The 21,349-nt window shown below is 31.9% G+C and overlaps 2 protein-coding genes across 2 annotated transcripts; both read left to right on the top strand.

The window, feature by feature from the left end:
• The first annotated feature begins 216 nt into the window (after positions 1-216).
• LOC147814838 (sulfotransferase 1E1-like) lies at positions 217-7,346 on the top strand. The gene is made up of 3 exons (XM_087156981.1): positions 217-1,012; positions 3,118-3,391; positions 6,776-7,346. Exons 1-3 carry the CDS (start codon positions 781-783, stop codon positions 7,263-7,265), a joined length of 996 nt encoding a protein of 331 aa, XP_087013107.1. The 5' UTR covers positions 217-780; the 3' UTR covers positions 7,266-7,346.
• Positions 7,347-11,082: 3,736 nt separating this feature from the next.
• LOC107450318 (sulfotransferase 1 family member D1) lies at positions 11,083-21,115 on the top strand. Its single transcript, XM_043055646.3, has 3 exons — positions 11,083-11,494; positions 14,384-14,648; positions 20,306-21,115. Exons 1-3 carry the CDS (start codon positions 11,254-11,256, stop codon positions 20,775-20,777), a joined length of 978 nt encoding a protein of 325 aa, XP_042911580.2. The 5' UTR covers positions 11,083-11,253; the 3' UTR covers positions 20,778-21,115.
• Positions 21,116-21,349: the final 234 nt, after the last annotated feature.

Below are 21,349 nucleotides of genomic sequence, written 5' to 3' on the forward strand. Positions count from 1 at the left end.
AAAATGTTATTTTACAATTGCATTATTCCAGATGTAACTGGAAAGTTCTAGTGAAATTTTTTGTCTAAGTCAACTGTCGGGAATTCACGATCTTCGAACATCATTAATCGCAATGGAATAATATTTTTAAGAAACGGCCTTTTCCTTGACCTAAATCAAGTCAAGGTCCTTGTTACGCTGCCATCTAGAAGTGAAAAATCCTGTTATAGCTTCCTTCTTACGTTTTGAGTTTAATATTCAGTTATAATTTTGCCAAAATTACTCCTTTTTTTTTAATATTTTATTTTAACTCTATTTACGTCATTACTTTAGCTCCTTTTTCTGGCAGTAGTCATATGAAAGAGTTCTTTGTGAACTGAAACAGTTGAATAGACTGTATCTTGACTGTCTTTTTTTTCCCATCTGCTTTTCATCGCGAGTTGATATCAAGATAAAAATAATGTATAGAAAAAAAAATCATGCATATCAGTGACTTCATTTAATAAATATAATTTAAATAGATTTTGCCTCATCACTGTTGATGAATAATTCAAAAGCATAAATTGAATGCTACTTTTCTTCATTAAATATAATGTTACACCACAATGAGTAGATAATCAACATGCGATAAGATAATTTTGTTTCCAGACAAAAAAAAGACAAGGCTTTATTTTGTTTCTGTTAAATAAGGGTGTGAAAAAATATTATCTGTAAGATAAATCTCGATTCGCGGGGCATCAAGTTAAAAATTTTTAGACATCATTTGCATTTATTGCTCGTTTGTATTTGTCTGCAACAAATATGTCTGACAATTCCGTGCAGTATGTTGATGGCATTCCGATCCCTGCTATGTTTCCAGCTGATAAATTCCGTTCCGCACTTACATACAAACCAAATTTGAACGATCTTTTCCTCGTGACTTATCCAAAGTGTGGAACCACATGGACAGGATCAATACTTTTACTTCTATTCCAGAATGGAGAGCCATTGAAAGACATGGATTTAGAAAAGGCACCCTTTTTGGAAATGGCAGGTAACTGACTTTTTATTGTATCGCTATCCAAAATACATATGCATATAGACCAACTCTGCATATATGTATATGCTTATGCCAAAATAATATTTTCTAGTGCTAGTCTAAAGTTTCAGTTATTATTATAGTATGTGGGTGATTCTCACGAAACATGACAATTCAGACAAAAAAATTTCTTCAAATTTGAAGTCTTCAAAATAGTCTAAAAATTTTTTTGTATACTTCTTTAGCTGCACTTATTAATATCTTATAGACAGCAATGTAGTTTATTGACATTTGCTCGAGAAAAAAAATAGAAATTCACCAAATCTTGAATGCCAGGAAAATGACATATTACCTTAGAAGTTTAAAAAACAGTCATTTTAAGTTAATAGTAAGTAACTCAACTTAAACCTTTCTGTTAGATGGACCATAAATTGATTAAATTAATTCTTTTTATCCACTGTAGAAAGAAACAAAAAAAATTTTGTTGCTGATATGTACAGAATAAAATTGTGTATAATAATCAATCATTAAATAAATAAATAACTTTGATTACATCCAAGCATATTACAATCATACATAAACTTTGTATTAGGTTAATATTTGTTTTCCCTCTTTATAGTATTAGTAGTTAAAAAGAATTTCTGGTAACACTTCAATGTCCTGGCATTCATAAGCCAGGAAAATGACAGTCAAGATAATGACAAATTCGCTATTTTATTGCATATAATTTTAGCTTAATTTAATATTTTGGCCGAAGACGTTTGTATTCTGCGGAAAACAACAGTATATCTTAAAATAACTCAGATAAATCCATGTAGTTTTTGTTATTAATGATTTCAAGAAGTCAGGAAAATGACAGCATAAAAACCTACTTTCCTTGAAAAAATTTTTGAAATAGATTTTGAGCCAGAAAATCGGTTCTTTATTCATGCAACAAGACATGTTCAGATAGGATGGTATCTAATCAATCGATTAACATAAGATATTGATTCCTGGCGCTATCTATTTTGGTTATAAATCACTAAATGAAAGTAGCCAGGAAAATGACAGATTTTCATGGGACAAGCAAGTTATTGACAGAAAAAAAAATTTTAAACGAAGTTTTAGTAAACAATACCCTCTGCGTATATTCCAGAAATGCTTAGATAGGATAAGATAAAAAAATTAGATTTTGAAAAATGTATGGGGAGTTTTGTAGCTAGTTATTATTGGAAATATTGTTTGGGACATGCCAGAAAAATGACATTTTGATATTCAATTAAATTTTTTAAGTATACGAAACAGTCAATGCTAGTGCAAAGTCATTTTAAAATACTAACAGCAATGCTATGTATTATTATTTTTTTTTAAAGTTCTTTTAGTATTATAGTATTAGATTTTCAAGCAAGAGACAGTGAATTTCATGTTTCGTGAGAATCACCCATATATATATATACACATATGAAATAAAATGCACCTTACTGAAATAAAATGCACACGTCTGATATAAAATGCACCTTTTTTACAGTTATCTCGTGAGGAGACTTTTAGAAACTTTACAACACGCCATTAATTCTAGAAATTCTTTTGAATTTGCTACCACTCTTTAAAAACTTTTATGCATTAAAATTTTACCCGACGTTATACGTTATTTGGACTGTCTGGAAAACAAATATATGTCTACTGTGGGATGAAAGAGAAATTTCAAATCTTTTGCTATTGTGTAAGAAAAGGAGAGATATAACTCATCAAAAACCAGTTTATTTGTCTAGTGAAACTGCAACACTTTCGATCTTAGTTTTGAACTGCTTTTATGCTTCAATTTCCTAAAAACCGGTTTTAGAAGATCTTAACACTTCTTTTCTCTTATATGGTTTCAATAATTATTGGTCAAAGTTTGAAAATATTTGTGTTCTCTCCCTCTTAATCTTTATTCAGTTATTAATCTTAATTACCTCTATTATATATTAATCCTGATTCAGGTTTTTTCTATACTGCATTATTTACAAGGTTTCTAAAAAGCAAACGCGTGCGTTACTTGTGGGATGCCAGATGGAAGTGCTAAAAAAAGTGCTAAATTTTTCTAATAATATAGAATTGAAGACAATAAATTATTTTAACATGAAAATTTTTATTCACAGGAGCAAAAAGAATAGAAATTATGTCAAAACCAGGGATAATCAAGTCACATTTGCCATTTCATCTGATACCTTGGTCGAAAGATGCCAAATACATCTACGTCGCCAGGAATCCGAAAGACTGTTGCGTGTCATTCTTCCATTACTCCAAGCATATACCAGGAAATAACTTCGAAGGGACTTTTGACCAGTTTTTTGAACATTTCATGACAGGATTACCGGAGACCGTCTATTTCGGAGATTATTTTGACCACGTGCTGTCCTGGTACTCTCACAGGTTTGTATTAAGTGTTCACTTGTTATCCTGCTAGTTATTAAGTTTCCACTGATTAGAAAATATTATTTTTATTATTCCAGCAAATCTGAACATTCTTTAGTCAAAAACATTATTATTTGACCATTGTTGTGGAGTTAAAAAGAAAGCCGTAATACTATATCAGTACTCGAACTCACGACCAGTAGACTACTATATTTATAGCTTGTACGAAGCTTGTTCTACTATGTGTGGTCCCACAGTGCACTGATCGCAAAGACACCGTACCCAGTTGAACACCGAAGTCAAGCATCACTGGCTGCAGTGAGTATGCGGATGTGTGACCATTTTAATCAGCCTGCGTAGTGACCCAGGGTGCGCGGTATCGGTCCTCGTTAAACTGTTCTTTCGTAAAGTGATCGACTTCGCACGCAGAACATCGAGCTACTGAAACAGAGGAATCATCATCAAAATTGCGATGGCGCGTCTTCGTATCATCCTCAGGGATGTTTCCCAGACTGTGGTCATTAGCCCATTGTGCAGCTCTAGTGCGACGCAAATGAAGTACCTACCTACCTATATACTTTTGCTACACGAAACTTTTTTTATAGTAATCTGCAACATTTCCCAGTGGTCACGATAAATTTTAAAATAATCTGCTATATTTCCATGTGCTACGTCACACTTTTCATAATAATCTGCACATCTCCACGTACTACGTGACACTTAACTCTCATTACAATAAAGATGTAGAAACGTCCCTACCACTAAAGAGAACAAGTTTGTAAGAGAAAACATTTTCTTGGGAATAAGAATTATGTTTCACAATTACTACTTTGAAAATGATTTAATCTTGTAATAAACTATATCTATTAAATTCCAGAAAATTGATTTTAAAGTATTGAGTTCATTTACAAATAAGTAACCACAGCTAGATAAAAATATTGTCTTTTTACCTAACTGTGCGTACATAAAGCACAACTCGCAGAAAAACTAATGGGGTTTTTTTCCGCGAAAAATAGTGATAACATATTCTATGTTTTTTTTTTTTTTGTTTTTGTTTTTTCTTTTCTTTTAAACCTTCCTAGTACGTATGGTGGGTGAAGTTTTCATCGTTCATAACTTGAACCGGATTCGATTCCCCACAGTAAAGCTAAGCTTAAAGCAAAATTAACTGTTATGTTTCAAGTAGTAACCATATTCTTAACTAGATGGTTGTAAAACCATCCTGTTTCCAATCCGTATATTAACAATGATGAAGTGGTATAAAGTGCTTTTCATGATAGATTCCGAGAAAAGTTGCTTGACAATATTTTTCTTTCTCTTACTAATGCTATGAACGCTAATATACACTTTCAGAAAACTGATAAACAAAGTTTGTTTTTGAAAAATTTTTTTTGCAAGATATAGTTTATCATACAGTAGGGATCCCACAGGCAACTAAAACTATAAAAAGTGGTAGAAAAACCCTATTAATTTTTATTTATTTTTAATCTCTTTAATAATTCAATAATTACTATGACTTGCATTTCAAATTATTAAGTGTCGCCCGGGCCAGTCCTGTATAGAGATGCAAAATATATATAAATCTCAAGTTTGAATTTTTTGTCGCTTGCGTTGATTTTTCTTTTACACGTCAGTATAATAAGTATTCGTAAAACATACATAAACCAGATAATGTTCTGTTATCTAGTTTATAATTCATATAACAGCAACAAACTATTTGAAAACTTGTGAAAATTTATTTAAAATTATTAAATTTAAACACAGTATCAAACTAGATAATACAGTATCACAGTATTATCTGATTTATACTTCACATAACGGTAACAAACTATTTGAAAACTTGTGAAAATTTATTTAAAATTATTAAATTTAAACACAGTATCAAACACAAATAATTCAATTTCGATTACGATAACGAACATTGGAATTGAAAACATGTTGTCTTCAAAAACTTCAATCTATAGACCAACTGTAACAAGCTAAGTCCAGCCTTGTCCATAAAGTTTGCCTGACTGGTCAGAATGCATTTTCTGTGGTTGTGTTTTAGTAGTTTGAAATTTACTCTAATGGGTCATTCTCAGATATTGGCCAAAAAACAAAATTTATTGTTTTAATACCTGATGCATGTTTAATGCAAGTAGTTACGTCCATAACAGGGTTCGCATGGTCCTTAAAAGCTTAAAAAGTGGTAGCAAAATTAAAAATCTAAAATGGTTTTTTTGGTTGGTTGGTGTCGTATCCTCCATTGAATCATATCTCATGGTGTGCTTGAATAGTCTTTGCTATCTCTATGGCATTAAATGAATATAAATCTTCTTCTGTAGGGTAGTTTAAGAGGTGAAGGCCTGTCGCGAGTGCAGGGCAGTTAAAAACATGATATGGTGTGAGGTCCACATTAAGACAGTTGACACAGTTTTGATATTTTCTAGTCCCATCTGCAGAGATTTTCATTTTTTGATGTCTTGTTCTTACTCTGATAAGAGTGGTAGCTGTCTTCCTGTCGATGTCAAGATTAGTTATTTGATCGTGGGCCTTGATTTTTAAGGGGGTGAATAGTCTTGACTTTACAAAAGCATTTGCATCTGCAGCGCAGTTGGGATTGTATTTTGATTGAGATCTCTGGCATCTTTAGCCAAGGAATCAGCTATTTCATTGAACTCAAGGTTAACGTGAGCGGGAATCCACTGCAAGAAGCATTTTTTCTGGAGACGTTGGAGTTGCCCAAGTTGTTCTATGTTATTTAAGATTAGGCTTGAGGTATCTTTGCTGAGGGCTTGTAAGGCAGACCTGCAATCGTTGAAGATGGTGATACCACTAATCTGCTCCGAAGGTTCAAGATTGATGAAAGTTTCGATTGCCGTGGAAATGGCTATCAATTCTCCCGTAAAATTAGATGCGAATTTTCCAGCACCAGTTTTATATACCAGTTTTTTATACCAGTATTCAATGCTTTTTTAATAGTTTTATATAGACCAATATGCTTAATATTTCCGAATGATATAATAAGATTTTTTTTTTTAATTCTATGGTGAAAACAAATAAGAAAAAAAATTTAAACTTCTTTGGTAGAATATTAGCAAAACTTTTACATTATCTAGGAAACATATGAACCATGGTCTATAATGAAAAATCTGCTAGCACAGGTCGCTTACGTTTTATAACATCTATAGAATTTTTTCTCATTTCTCAAGGCAATAGCAATAATTATTTGGCGATATGTTGGAGAAACGCGGTAACATTTGTATGCATATTACTTTAAGGCATAGTCGTCGGTAAACTTAAAACCAAATTAAAAATGTCTAAAACATTTAAATAGTTTGTAGTGTTACATTCAAAGTATTTGTATTGTATTAATAAGAACAATATTAAAACTGATATATTATTTCATTATTTTATTTCCAGAAATAATCCAAACGTTTTGTTTGTAACTTATGAGGAATTAAAAGAAGACATTGATGCTGCCATCTTGAAAATGGCGTCTTTCATTGATGATGAGAAATATGCCCAGCCTATAAGAGAGAACCCAGAAATCTTGGAGAACATCAAACAACTCAGTAGTGTGAAAGCAGCCAAAGAATTTATGACGAAACAATCAGAGGAAATAGCAAAAATGAGTGTTGAAGAATTTACAAACTCATCTCTACCCGATACCATAAAAGATTATTTAGTGGTTGAGAATGATTCTCTTACACCTGCGGTCAGTGATGAAAGAAGTGAATCTAACGTAAATTTGTCAGAACGGTTTAAGCTTATCAGCGAGCTTGTTAGAAAAGGTGTCGTTGGCGATTGGAAAAACTATTTTTCAGAAAATCAAAGTCGACGAATCGATGAAAAATTTGAAAAAATGGCTAAGGGCACTGACTTATCTAATTTCTTTACAAAATACATGTGAAAAATGTAATATCATGATTTTATTTATGAAGGAGCAATTTAATATGTAATATGAAATTATTAAAAGTTTAATCATTCTTTACTCGTTACACCTTAAGATATTATGTATATATTTATGGGTATATATATAATATCTTACCACTTTTTTTAATAATGGTACCTTTAGCATCACTGCAAAATGGAGCGTGTACTTTTGTGAACAGAAATGCACTGTAAACCTATTATTTGGGTTCTCAACGTGGGCGGTAAGACCTCTCAGTCAACGATAAAGACTTGAAATCTTGGGTTGGGAATTTCTAGAGAGTCTTTACAAAACTATTGATGAAATTAGCATTGAGCGCAAATTAAAATTCCAATTTTTCCTAACTGTAACTTATTCGTCTTTCACTTTGGAAGACGCTGAAATTGTTGCTCATTTAACGTTACCCGACGGGTACCTACAAACTTGAGTCATTGAAGCGAAGTATTTTACCGTTGTCACACTGCTACAAATACCCGTTCAATCAGAGGGGGACAGCATTCACACATCACACAACAGAGTACATCAGATAGGGAGAAATATCCATGCCCTGAGCGGGAGTCGAACCAGCAACCATTGGTTTTTTGATCGGCCACCCATCCGGCAATCATCGGTTTTGGCAGCTTTGGTTTTTCAAGACAGCGAATGGAAGTTTTGGTTTGTCAAAACAGCAAACAGCAGTTTTGGTTTGTTATCGAAAAACTCTATTTACATTTCTGACTCGGCATAAAATATCTGTTCTTAAAGCAGCTACCTTATTAAAATAGTTAACGTTGTTTAACGATGTTATTTACTCTCGTGTTTTTTATCAATAACAGTAAAATATTGTAATATGCGATGTAACCTAATGATTTTAACTTTGAACTGCGCCATTATCTTCGAATGAACTTTTCTGTTCTTGTGGCTTCATTGAATTTAGCCTGTAAACCATATTTATTCTTTTAAAACATACATTTTTTTACAAAAAATATTGCTACAGACCTTTAGAAGCATCTAAACATTTATTTTCTCAAACTTTTAACTCGTAAAGGGGATTTTATCAAAAGAAATTTAACTTCGGATATCAAATTGTTAACTTGCAAAATATCATCCACTGATTTGCTTTCCAAATTTGTTTCCATCAATATTAGCTTAACTAAAAAAGCACATGTGATAGATTGCAAGTTAAACTAATAACGATCATAAACACACTTTTTATAACATATGAGGAAAATAATAATTAATTAAACATTTAATTGAAACTGCAGAGTGATATTTATTTTTAAACCTATTCTTAATAATTTTAAGTGCAAAATATTTTACGCCAAGTTTTTCGCACAAAAACCCGTTGCCAACATCGATACATTCGTCTTTAGGTTATTTTGAACAGCTTGAAGACATTGTTTATGAAGTATCATAACAAAAAACGAATTTAGAAGTATTTTCAGTTGCACGGAGATTTTGTAATTATACAAATACTATATTGCCTTGATCGGGATTTCAAATCTGAAATTATTTTTTATCCCGAAGCTCCAAATGTTTTTTAAAATGAGAGATCTGGATGAATCTAAAAACTTTATGTATGACAAAGAGTTGTGAATATATTTCTAGAAACTTCTAGGGGGGTTAGGGCATTTAATTAGGATTAAAATTGCACAGGAACCCATGCCTTGAAACTTCATCGTATGCGGTTAGGGGTGCCTCCCTATTATCACCTGAACAACTCCCAAAGAAACAGCTCATAATAGGAAAGCATCACTAGCAACGTTTCCAAGCATGAGTTCTTGTGTAATTTTAATCTTGATCATGCGTCCTAACTCCTCTAGCAGTTTGTCGATACATTTATGTGACACCCTATTACATAAAACGCTTTTAAACTTATACTTATATATATATATATATATATATATATATATATATATATATATATATATATATATATATATATATATATATATATATATATATATATATATATATATATGCGAAAAGTGTAAAAAATGTTGGAGTACGATGCAATAAATAAGAAAGAATTTGGTTATTAGTTTAAGAATTATCGACTGTTATATTTGAATTAGTAGAACCAGACACAAATACAGAGTTAAAATTTGACGTGTTCTGAGATTTAATTTCATTTATGAATTTATTCCAATTGTTTTTAAAGTTCTAATTTGTTTAAAAGTTATTGCAATTCTAAGAGATTTTTTAAGATTTTTTTTATTGCTTTAAATATTCACTGTTTACCAATTATGGAAGAAAAACTTTTCTTTTTATCTCTTTCGAGATGTTTTATTTTATAAGCTCCCACTTGACTTGATTTCTAAAGCAACAAAAAAAGTTAATAAATAAAATACAGAAAAAAGTTTGCAAATGTTTTGGAAGATTTTGCATGACAAAAATTTAGACACAATTTGACAGATCATGGTTGAAGGTTTTAGAAATGAAGTCCTTTTAACCATATGCCAAATTTGGATTGATGAAAATGAGGACATAAAGTTAATAACTTCATTTTAGATTTAATACCATCTTGATTTTAATACCATTTTAGATTTAATACCATTTTGAAATCGTTTGAAAGGATTGCGATATTTACATAAGAATAATGTTAAAATTATATTTCTCATGAGAAAGAAAAAAAGCTTGTAACTTCTTACGTTTGTTTTGTTCGATTCAAATTTTGCACGGGTAAAAAAGAAGTCATTTCTGAAAGCTTCAAGCCTGATCTTTCAAATTGTGCTAACAATTTTGTCACGGAAAATCTTCTGAAACAATTACTGCTGAAATAAACATTGTTTACATAGAGTTAGTACAGAAGTGTTTCCCTTTTCTTGTCCAAACTCTGCTATCATTATATATAGCTAGCAACATATAATCAACGAGTTATATATGACAAAATAGAGTTAACAAGATATAGTTTACAAGATATTAACAAGATATAGTTAACAAGATATAGCTAACAAGATATAGCTAACAAGATATAGCTAACAAGATATAGTTAACAAGATATGGTTAACAAGATATAGTTAACAAGATATAGTTAACAATTAAAAATCACATTTATTCCTTCTTATTATGATACACGTTGTGTACTTTTATTCAAGTTGAATACTTTTTCAAATCCAAGTGATCGTTCATTTTGTTGCGATTAACATATTAACAAAATGTTCTTTACACAAAACTAATTATTATATTTTACATAAACAAATCATTTTTTTATATAACGACTTTTAAGAATAATAAAAGACAAAGATGATTGAATTGCAACCGAGGAGGTTTGGGAACGAAGCTTCTTAGCAAAATAAATGATACTGAAAATATTTGACAGTTAGACAAAGTGTTGATAAATAATAATTATAACTAAAAAAATATTTAAGGCATAAGCTAAATTAAAATAGCCGCTACCTACAATCATAATCTAAAAATTATGTAATAATATTTAAATTTTGTTTCTTTGGAAAATTGTTTAATTGTTCTTAAATTTTGTTCCCGCTTTGAATTGTAATTTCATCGCCACCACTGCAAAGTAACTTAATCAGAAAGCAAGAGTTATATCTACCAAGACTTATCAACAATTAGAGTATAATTTTCTACCCATGTCTACAAATCCGTGTTTCTTAGTCTTTCAGATTTTGTGCATCAAAACAATATCTATTGTAAAGGGGAACACAAATTGCAATAGCAGCGTCGCTTATTATTTTTTAATATAGAGACAAACAGCAATTTTTGTATTTACTGTGTACTAGAAACTTCAGACACTTATCTTCTGTTAATCATTATTTTTGAAAGATACAAAAGAATTGAAGGCCAATGAAATAAAACTGTAATCAGTAAATGATTTGAAACAATCCTTTTTTGATAAACTTAACAAATAAAGATTAAAATATGGAATAAGATTATTATACAAAAGAACATTATCAGATTCGTATTTATGTAAAATATTTGTTTTCAAAAACAGTATTGCGTATTTTACACCTTTGGTTCACTCCTAAAGATGTCGGGTAAGTCTCTCGCACAATATGTCGATGGTTTTCCACTTCCATCATCGTTTTCAGCTGACAATTTTCGTTCGGCACTTACATACAAGCCACGCCCGGATGACATCTTTTTAGTGACATATCCAAAATGCGGGACAACATGGACTGGCCAAATACTTTTACTTCTTCTGCAGAAGGGTGAACCCTTAAAAAAGCCATCGGATTTACATGCTAAAGCTCCCTTTTTAGAATTAACAGGTAAGTTATTTACTTCCTTTCCAATTTACGCAAAGTGTTAATTTTTATATTGCTTATATTCATTCAACAGAACCAAAAAGTAAAACCGCTTACACCAACTAAAGGCCTGTTTATATAATCCAAGTTCTTGAACTGAGATTGATGGAAACTTGTTTTGCATGGAGCTTGGATAGTTTAAAGGATCATCCAAGTTCTTGATCCAAGCCCTTGGATGATAGCAGAGCATGCTCTACTTTCCATCCAAGTTTTTTCTCACTTAACCAATCAGCTTCTAAAGTTTGATGACGTCAGCGAGCGAGCATATGATAATTTCATTTGTTGTCCCTTTTCATATATTTCAATCTAAATAAATTAATCTATAGGATCAATTTGTCATAATTTTATTTTATTTTGTAGTTTTGTTTTAATGCAGAATGTGAACCATGTGCATGCACCGGGTTTTCATCTGACCAAACAGTGACGCTCAGGAAATGAAAAGTGTCACCGAATCATTCAACTTCTTAAATAGAGAAATTCCTCCAAGTCCTTGGATTCAAGAACTTAGACTGTATAAAAGGGCATTTAGACAAGTACGCTGCTCAGACTATCAAAAATAGAATTGTTTAGCCGATTGCTTAACAAATTTTTTAAGAAGGGATAGAAAAATTAATCCGTTTATGCCTAACATTTTTGGGTGGTTCTCAAATGATGGGAACATAACATGATCTAAAAGTTCTGAAGCAACAATTAAATTTAAATTTAATTCTCAGCCAGAACTTTAAAATGGCTTTATAGTTCTGTCTTAACAGGAATTCATATGAAATCTCGCTCGCAAAAATGGTCTACAAATAAATTTAAAAAACAATTTTTCCATCCAAAAGGGCTAATTTTAGATATACATGATGTTAACTGAGTTGATATAACTGCAAAAAAAATAAATAAGTAAACAGCGTCTAGATGTTTACTAATGAAAATAAGTATATAAAACTTAAATATGATAACTATTTGATAATATCCTGAACAAATGGTAATAAGTTGCAAAACAATGTGAAAGATTTTTTTAGAAAAAACAATGTTTTGATGCATGTCTAAAAAAGTATTAAGCGAAAACCCGCCATTGTTTTAGGGAAAATACATCAAATTACCTTAGTTCATTTATAAACCTTTATAATAGTTTTTTTTTCAGACATTTAAATATTTTCTTATGTTTTCATGAAATATTTCTGTATCATAAAGCCATTTCCATACATATGAAGTATAAAATTGTTCAAATATAACACACGCAATGGCGATAATTTTCTCTGATGTCATGAAATTCGATGAAAAAAGTTATCTTAGTGTTAATTTGATGTTGATCGAAAAGAATATTGCATAAATAGTGAATATTTAATGCAGATGAGATAAATATTAACAGAATCCACAGTATTCTTTCATTTTAATTCTAAGATATCACTCTGTATCAGTTCAAAGTATAATTTTCATTTTGAAATGTGTAGTGAAATATTAAATAAGTGCTTTTTTGCGATACAATGAGAAATGGGGGGGGGGGGATTATTTCAATATAAGTTTTTATTTTTGTGAATGATTAGAAGAACGTATGTGCATTGAAAAAATAGCAATATATATAAATAAGCAGTGGTAAAGTGTTCGATAAAAGTCAATTTGCTTTTGAAAACATTGTAAAAATGGCAATTAACTAGCAAAAGTTTTAAGTTAGTTTAATCTAATGAAATTATTTTCTTTTCAGCTTTCATATTTCTTTCAGAAATAGTCTCGTAAGGAGTGTTAGAATTAACTATCATAACTCAATTTGTTAACATGGAATGGTAGTTGATACATCATGATTTATCCTAAAATAGACAAAAAGTAACTAAAAATAATTCTTCGATTGTTATTTTATTTTTAATAGGACGGCTGTGAGGCAACCTCTATTTTGCTTCACATCTGCAACTCTGAATATGTCACTTTAATAAAATGAATTTAGTGGTAGCTTTGTTAATTTAATATTCATGCATGCATTAGGTTTAGCGGAAAAAATGCTAGAAGAAAGTAAGAGCCCCATTATGCAATGATGCAAAAAAGTGCCTTGATAAAAAAGGGATTAAAAAATTTACCCTTTAATGTATATATCAAGCTTATCGGTCAGGTTTGTCTGATACTTTCGTTATAAGCATGAATATGCATGCAGTTGTCCTTTTGCGCTGTGTATATTTAATCTAGAATATTACCATTGGGTTAAAGGTTAAATAATCTATCACTTTCTTTGATAAGAGAAGTTTACTGGAAAATGAGGCATTTACTTTGATTGACTAAACTTTCCGGCAGACCTAATACAACTACTTTTTCTTCACGGCAGCACTTTTCTCTATATTGTAGTATGGACCTACTAACTACTTCAGCTTTTGGGCAGAAATTTCATTCAAATATTTAAAGTAGTGGCAGAGTTTCCGTTTTAAAATTTTATTTAAAAATGTTTTGAACATCACAATATGTAAGTAGTTACAAGATATATATTCAATGTCAGAAAAGCAAGCAGTTTGCTTTTAGGTGTTGATAAAGTTTTAAAAACCGGTTCTTATTTAATTATTATTCAACTACCATTTTAAGAGAACTTTGGATTGGTAGCTCTGTAGTAGTATAAAAAGTGAAGCGTTAATGAGTTGAAGAGTCGAATTTATTCGTCCTAAAGCTTTTTAAAATATTTGAAAGAAATTAAAAGCCAGATACTGCAACACAGTTCGTTAAACCTATTATGGCAGCTTCAGAACAATGGGTAACATTAACTTTCTTCGACCTAATACAGCAAAACTCCCTGCATCTTTGCATGAATCATATCTTATCTATCAAAATGGTTTTGTGCCACTGTAATTAAATTATAAACTAACAAAATACTTCATTTCCTTATCACAGGTGCAAAGGCAGCGGAAAATATGCCAAGACCAGGACCAATCAAGTCACATTTGCCATTTCATTTGGCTCCTTGGTCAAAAGATTCCAAATACATATATGTTGCTAGGAACCCTAAGGATTGCTGCGTATCCTACTACCATCATGTGAAGAATTTACCCGGACATGGTTTCGAAGGAACTTTTGATCAATTTTTTGAACTCTTCATGGTTGGCGATATATATTGGGGAGATTATTTTGACCATCTGCAGTCATGGTACTCTCACAGGTTTGTGTTTACATTTTATCATTTGCTTTTCTCTAAATAACTATAGGCGTGATAATCTAATATATATAATTCTCTTACGTGGCACCCAAATTTTGGCTGTATTTCTTTTCCACCGGTGGCAACGTTTGCTTTGCTTTGTTTACGTTACCATTTCTCTTACACGGCGAATCGACCAATGATTGCCGCTAAAAATGTCACATGCCAAATCTTGCTGAGGTGGCTCAACATGTAGCTCTTTTAAAAACGGAAACTGAAATGACCAGAGAACATCAGCTGCGGCAATCTCATACTATTAAGCTAGGCAGAAGTGAGTAGTCTTTGTCGATAGATTTCTATTTTAGTATTTTGTCGAAAGCGCTTTTTTTCACGAATTTATATATTACGAATTTATTTGACGATTTTTCATTTATATTACGAAGTATACTATACGACATTTCTAATAGATTTAACGAATTACATGTCATTTATTTGAATTCAAATTTATTTTAATGACTTAGCATTTACTAAAAAGATGTAATTTTTAAAAAAAAAAAAAAGTTTTTATATGGATTTGAATGATTGTTTTGAATTCTTAGAATTTTGTGCATTTGCAATGTACCTAAGTTAGTAGCGAGCTTGGTTTGCGAAGCAACAAATCATATAAGATTGCATAGCAATTTTCGGGGTTGGCGAGCAGGGGACGCAGCCCACTAGTTATTTATACTTCAGTGCATGAGTATCCAATTCGTTTTAGTTTCATTAACCTCACTCTTTTAGTTCACTAAACTCGCAAGACACTCGTGGCTCGAGACAAATTTTGATGTGTCTCTTTTAATCAACTCAGGTCAGTTTAAAAGACATTGTTTTCTTCCGATTCAAAGTAAAAATATGAATACAGTGAAATGCATCTAGATTTTTTGTTTAAATCTATAATCAAATCATGGATAACTAGTGAGCCGCGCGAATTTTGCTACAATAAAATTGCATTAATCAAGTATATAGCATGTAATCAAGTATATAGTATAAAGTCAAGTATATTACTTTGTATGTAATAGAACAAAAGACTGTTTAAAAAGCTGATGTCTTAGGTTTCAGAAATATGTATTTTCTATGTGTGATTTTGCATTTGAATTCAAAATAAATAATACATTTCTTTTATTACGTTACAAATTTATCCGCATTATATGCGTTTTAAAACTAAATATTAGAAACAAACTGTGCAAAATGCTTCGAAACTCACGAGTAAAAATTTAAAAGTTAATTGAAAACATCAAATCACGCTATTGTCACTATACGATGTATGGACGTAGTGGAAGTGTTAAACCATTAGAAAGCATCCATTACTGTCAATTGAAAGAACACAACAGGTATTAAACTGCATGCGTGGAAAGACTACAGACACTATTCAAAAGAGTTACAGCCTATGGTAATGCAGACGTTACACCTGTGACATTCGCCGCTTGCTACAATAAAATTAATTTAGTACCTCTTGTATCCATTTGGTGCTTCGTTTTTTCGTGTGACAGAAGTAGCTGCCTCCTGGTAGTTCTTTGCTTACTCTCCGTTCTTAAGTAGTCTGGTGACAATTGCTTGTTTAGGTTTTTTTTTAAAAGTTTCTTCTATCACTCTTTAAATTTTTCCCATGAGCTTCGAAACACTCTAGTGTGTATGCTCAGGGGAAAAATTTCAATCCTTAATGGATGCAGTCAGAAGTCCCCAAGTTAGATCAGATAAAGAGTAAGGCATCACTTCTTTAATCCTTTCTTTTCTAGTGCCTGACATTATTGGAATATTCTAATCAGGTAGGAAATGATTTAATTTAAAAAAAAGTTCCTACTTAACTATAAACTTGTAATTATTTTTAATATTTTTAATATTTTAAAGAGATATTCATAGATAAAATATATAATGATCTCATACGTTTCATCTCCCCTTAGCGTGCTGAATTTTCAGCATCTATTCTTCCTTTGTCAACTTCTAAGAATTATTCAAAAGTCTGTCCCTTGTTACTGCATCATTTATTCTATACTTTAAGGCAGTGTTTCTCAAACTTATGCCTTTTGTGTACCCTTTCTAAATTTTTCGTAACGATGTGTACCACTAATAAAAAAATGAATGTATTTTTTACTATAAAAAATTGCACAAAAGTTAAAAATTACAACTGGCTGTTAACACCAGTAATTATTAATTGTTAACTCTGCGAAAAATAGACAATATAAAAATACATAATCGGAAATTTTCATGGCTAGCTTTGTTTTTAAATAAAAATTTTTGAAATTTTCCTTTGTTACAAAATATTTCGCATAAGAACTCATACCCCAGCTACACTGTTCCCGTACACCTGGAGGTACACGTACCTCACTTCGGAAAACACTGCTTTAAAGCATTCTTTATCTTATAAATTCTTAACATGATATTGCAATTTCAGTCAAACGCTGTTGTTGTAATTCATTTACGTAGCACTAGAACTGCACAATGGGCTATTGGCGACCGTCTGGGAAACATCCCTGAGGATGATCCGATGACATGCCATCACAATTTTGATCCTCTGCAGAGGGGATGGCACTCCCGCTTCGGTAGCCCGACGCCCTGCCCCTGAAGTCGAGCACTTTACGGTAGAACAATTTGACGAGGACCAATACCGCACACCCGCGGCCCCTACGCAGACTGATCCAAGTGGTCACCCACCCGCACACTGACCGCAGCCAGTGATGCTTGACTTCGGGGATCTACTGGGAACCGTGTCTTAACGATCAGTCCACTGCGAGACTTCAGTCAATCGTAAACACTTTGCTGTGCACTCAGGAGGTGGCTCGTGCTTAATTTTCAACCACAAAACATTTCATATCTAAATTATAAATATGCACTTAAGTGAATATCTACAGAGATGCCAACTTTCTCGGCTTTGTAAAAAGAAAAACTTTCCAGTGTTACGTGAAGTTACTGTTATGTTTGGTTCAGTAAATTTGATTTTGAATTATTTTTTTCCACCACAACATATCAAACATACAAAGCCTGAGGTGAAATGATCCTTTGTTGTAGTCATCTTGTGGTGAGACTCTTAGAAAGTTAGCAAAAATGTCCCTTATTCTGGAAGTTTTATTTTTAAAATGAATATCAATAGTTGTAGCATAGCAGGGCTGCCAACTTTCTATGCTTTTGTAAAAATTTATGCTAGCTAAGTTTCTGTTTTATTGTTATTTTTATTCATTTAAACTTATTTTCCACACCACTACATATAAAATCTTCTAAAAATTCAAATGCAAAGCCACTTTGTTCCAGTTCAGGAGCAGAGAAGTATCGCCCGCCAAACGCTGTGCATAGCGTGGAGGTAGCGGGTTTGAACCCCACTGTTACCCTGGATGAATCTTTATGCTGTAATTCTCTGCATGGTGCTATCTGTCCTTCTATTTGAGAAAGGTTTATAAGCCTAAATTGAGCACATAAGCCTGCAAATGTATGTAAAAGCCAATAAACCAATCCAGCTCTCTCGAGGTGAGGCTTTTAAAATGCCATCAAAATTTCTGAAAGCTTTGGTATTTAAATGTAAAAAATTTTCCAGACCATGAGAACACAATTTGAAATATAGCGCTTGAAGCTTATAGAAATAGCGTCTTTTTTACCCATGCAAAATTTGCATCAACCAAAATGAGCGTAAGAAATTTTTCTTTTCCTTCTTTACTATTACTATAGCTTTAAAAGCATTCTGGAATATAACTATTAATCCTATAACATGTTTTCAAAATCACTGAGTAATAAGGGAATAAATTATTTACATCGAGTAATTTTCATGTAAGATTGTTTACATAGAGTTAGTATAGAAGTGTTTTCATATTTTTGTCCAACCCCTGAATCGTTCAGCATGTGATTCTTGATTTCATAAAGTTACTAAGTAATAAAGTTACTTTGCCTTACCTCTACTAAAAAATAATTCAAACTATATATAAAATGTTACTTTGTTCTAATAACAGCAGTGCAAGGATCGAAATTTTGATGACATGTCTTCGGATCATCCTCAGGGATGTCTCCCAGATCATCGTCAATAGCCCATTGTGTGACGTAAATAAAACACTAACCAACGGCGGGCCAACTGTGGCCAGTCGTAAGATTTTATCCGGCCCGCTGACAGAATTTTAACTAGCCGATCAGTGGCGAATATATCTACTTTGTTTAAAACTATTTTTGTTGATTTCTTTTTTAACAAAGTACTGATGACCTATTCACTTTCTCTATTTTTGTTCTACAAAACATAAATTAATTAAAATAGTTAGCACAAACAGCTTTAACTGGTAAAATGTTGAAAGCAAAAGTTCCTTATAGAATAGCTGTAGATTAGCTCCAACTAGTATTTGTCTTTCTCGAGGAGCACACATATGGAATCTAATATAGGTGAATTGTACTTCACATGAGGCTGTCTACGCGTTTTAAGTTCCAACGAACGGATTTTTCTGCCGGTTCGAGTTCTAGCATAATTTACTGCGTATGGAAAGGTTGCACACATACAACGTCATTATAAATAATGGTGAAATTATTAAATGTATAAAATGGCTACTGCCTTTTTGAGTTATTTGCAAACATTTTTCATCCCAAAATGGCAACGAAAAAACGCAAAGTTGATGTAGAGTGACATGCACTCAATGATGAATTGACTTTATTTTATTTCAGAAGTTTTTACTCGGCCCACCAAACTTTTTTTTCTAGATTTTTGGCCCACGACCAAAAAAGTTTGCCCATCCCTGTTTTAGTCATTCACTTTCTACCTTTCTATAAACTATTTGCGGTTAGCGGAGGCGTTGGCATCCCTGAATTTCTCAGGAAGGATTTAAAATATAGTAATTCCCTTCGCAGCGTTTCAGATGTGGTAATCCTTTGCACTAGAGGATTATTCTTTGACACCATAAATTTCCTTTTACTTTGAATGTTAAATATTTTTTCACTGTTATATTCAATATATTCAATAACACTTTATTTACTGGTTTCTTTGTGTTAAATGTTAATTATTAAAGTTATGGTATAGAGTTCACCTTCCAATGAAGTGAACCGGGTTCAAATACCAGAGACGGGTGGTTGATACGAATTCTGTACCCGGCTTGCAACGACCACAGTGCAGACATAAAACGTCCTCAAGGGGATTATTGCTTAGAGTTCCCTTGTCGTCAAGCTTTTCGTGGTTTTCCTCTCGTTTCGTTTCCTTTAGTAGTTTACAAATTCTGCACCTGGCTCACACTACCATCAGTACTGGTGTAAAATATCCTCAGTGGTAGAGGAATCATGAGTTAGAGTCTCCGTACCACCGTCAGACTTACTGTCGGAGGTTTTCCTCTACATTCAACGCAAATGTTGGTTAGTTCCATCAAAAAGTACACCACAAAGGTAAATTTCTCCCAATACTTGATACACGAGTTCCCTTGTCAAAATGGATTTGGTTCAAAATTACTAGACTGAGGAGTTGAACATTGGTAGTCGTGAACTCAAAATTGGGTGGGCTGTTTCACGACTATTACGAAATATTAATTATGCAAACTGTGGGTTTTGTCTTGCAAACTTATTAGTTACGTCTCTTTTCCTTTAAATGCAGAAGTAACCTCTACTCCAAAGGGTTAAAATACATACTTCTAAATTAGTATATATAATGATTTTTAAATATAATGTCTTTGCCTACTTTCTTTTTTTTCCAGAAATGATCCGAATGTTTTCTTTGTTACTTATGAAGAGCTCAAGGAGGACATCGATTCCGCCATTTTAAAAATGGCAGCATTTATCGATGACAAAGAATATGCTGAACCCATTAGAAAGGATCCAAGCCTCATGGAGAATATCAAAAAATACAGCAGCTTAAAAGAAATGAAAGAATTCATGACAAAAAGCTTTATGGATATCGGTGAGATGACGCCTGAAGAATTGAAGAAATCGTCAGTGCCAGATACAATAAAGGAAATTTTGGTGAAAGAAAAAGTTGCGATGAAAGCTGCGATTGAAGGTAAGAAAAGTGGCCCCAACATAAGTAATTTCGTAAGAAAAGGAATTGTTGGTGATTGGAAAAATTACTTCTCCGAAGAGCAAAGCCGCCGACTGGAAGAAAAATTTTTGGAGAAGACAAAAGACATGGATATACCAAATATTTGGCTAAAGAACATGGAAATGATATGAATATAGTATTTCATTGGTACATAGGCCACTAGTTCAAAACATTCCAATTAAAAAGAATTTAGTGTCTATAATGTGTTTATTCATTTAAAAATAAAACAAACTAATTTTGTCATATTTTATTTTTAATTTAACCCTCTATTTTTGAGTCTCTAAATTTCAATGCTTTAAAAATTTTAAGTCAACTTAAGAATTTAATATACACAGGCACTTAGCAAAAGAAGGAAACAATTACTTAAATAGTAGCTAATTCTGAATTCTATTTATATTTATGTAATATGCACAAAATATTCACTGCTTATGCAATATAAATTTCTATTTCAATAAAATTAACACTATAATGTCTTTTTTCTCTAAGTTTAAAGACCTGAGATTGTATTAAATATAAAAGTATAGGAGAAAGTTATGCAGGATTTGGATAATCTTATATTTCACATGTAGCTTTATGTAGATAATATGTAAGTGTAAACTCAAATTACTCAAGTTAGAGTTCATTTAATGTTCATATTTCGTGTATTTCGTGTGTTCATGTTCTCTTCTTGCTCGTGCAAATCGTGGCGAATTCGCTAAAGTAT

This window comes from Parasteatoda tepidariorum, chromosome 2 (genome assembly GCF_982258835.1).
Source record: "Parasteatoda tepidariorum strain Cologne lab strain chromosome 2, Ptep-v5.0, whole genome shotgun sequence".
Lineage (NCBI taxonomy): Eukaryota > Metazoa > Arthropoda > Arachnida > Araneae > Theridiidae > Parasteatoda > Parasteatoda tepidariorum.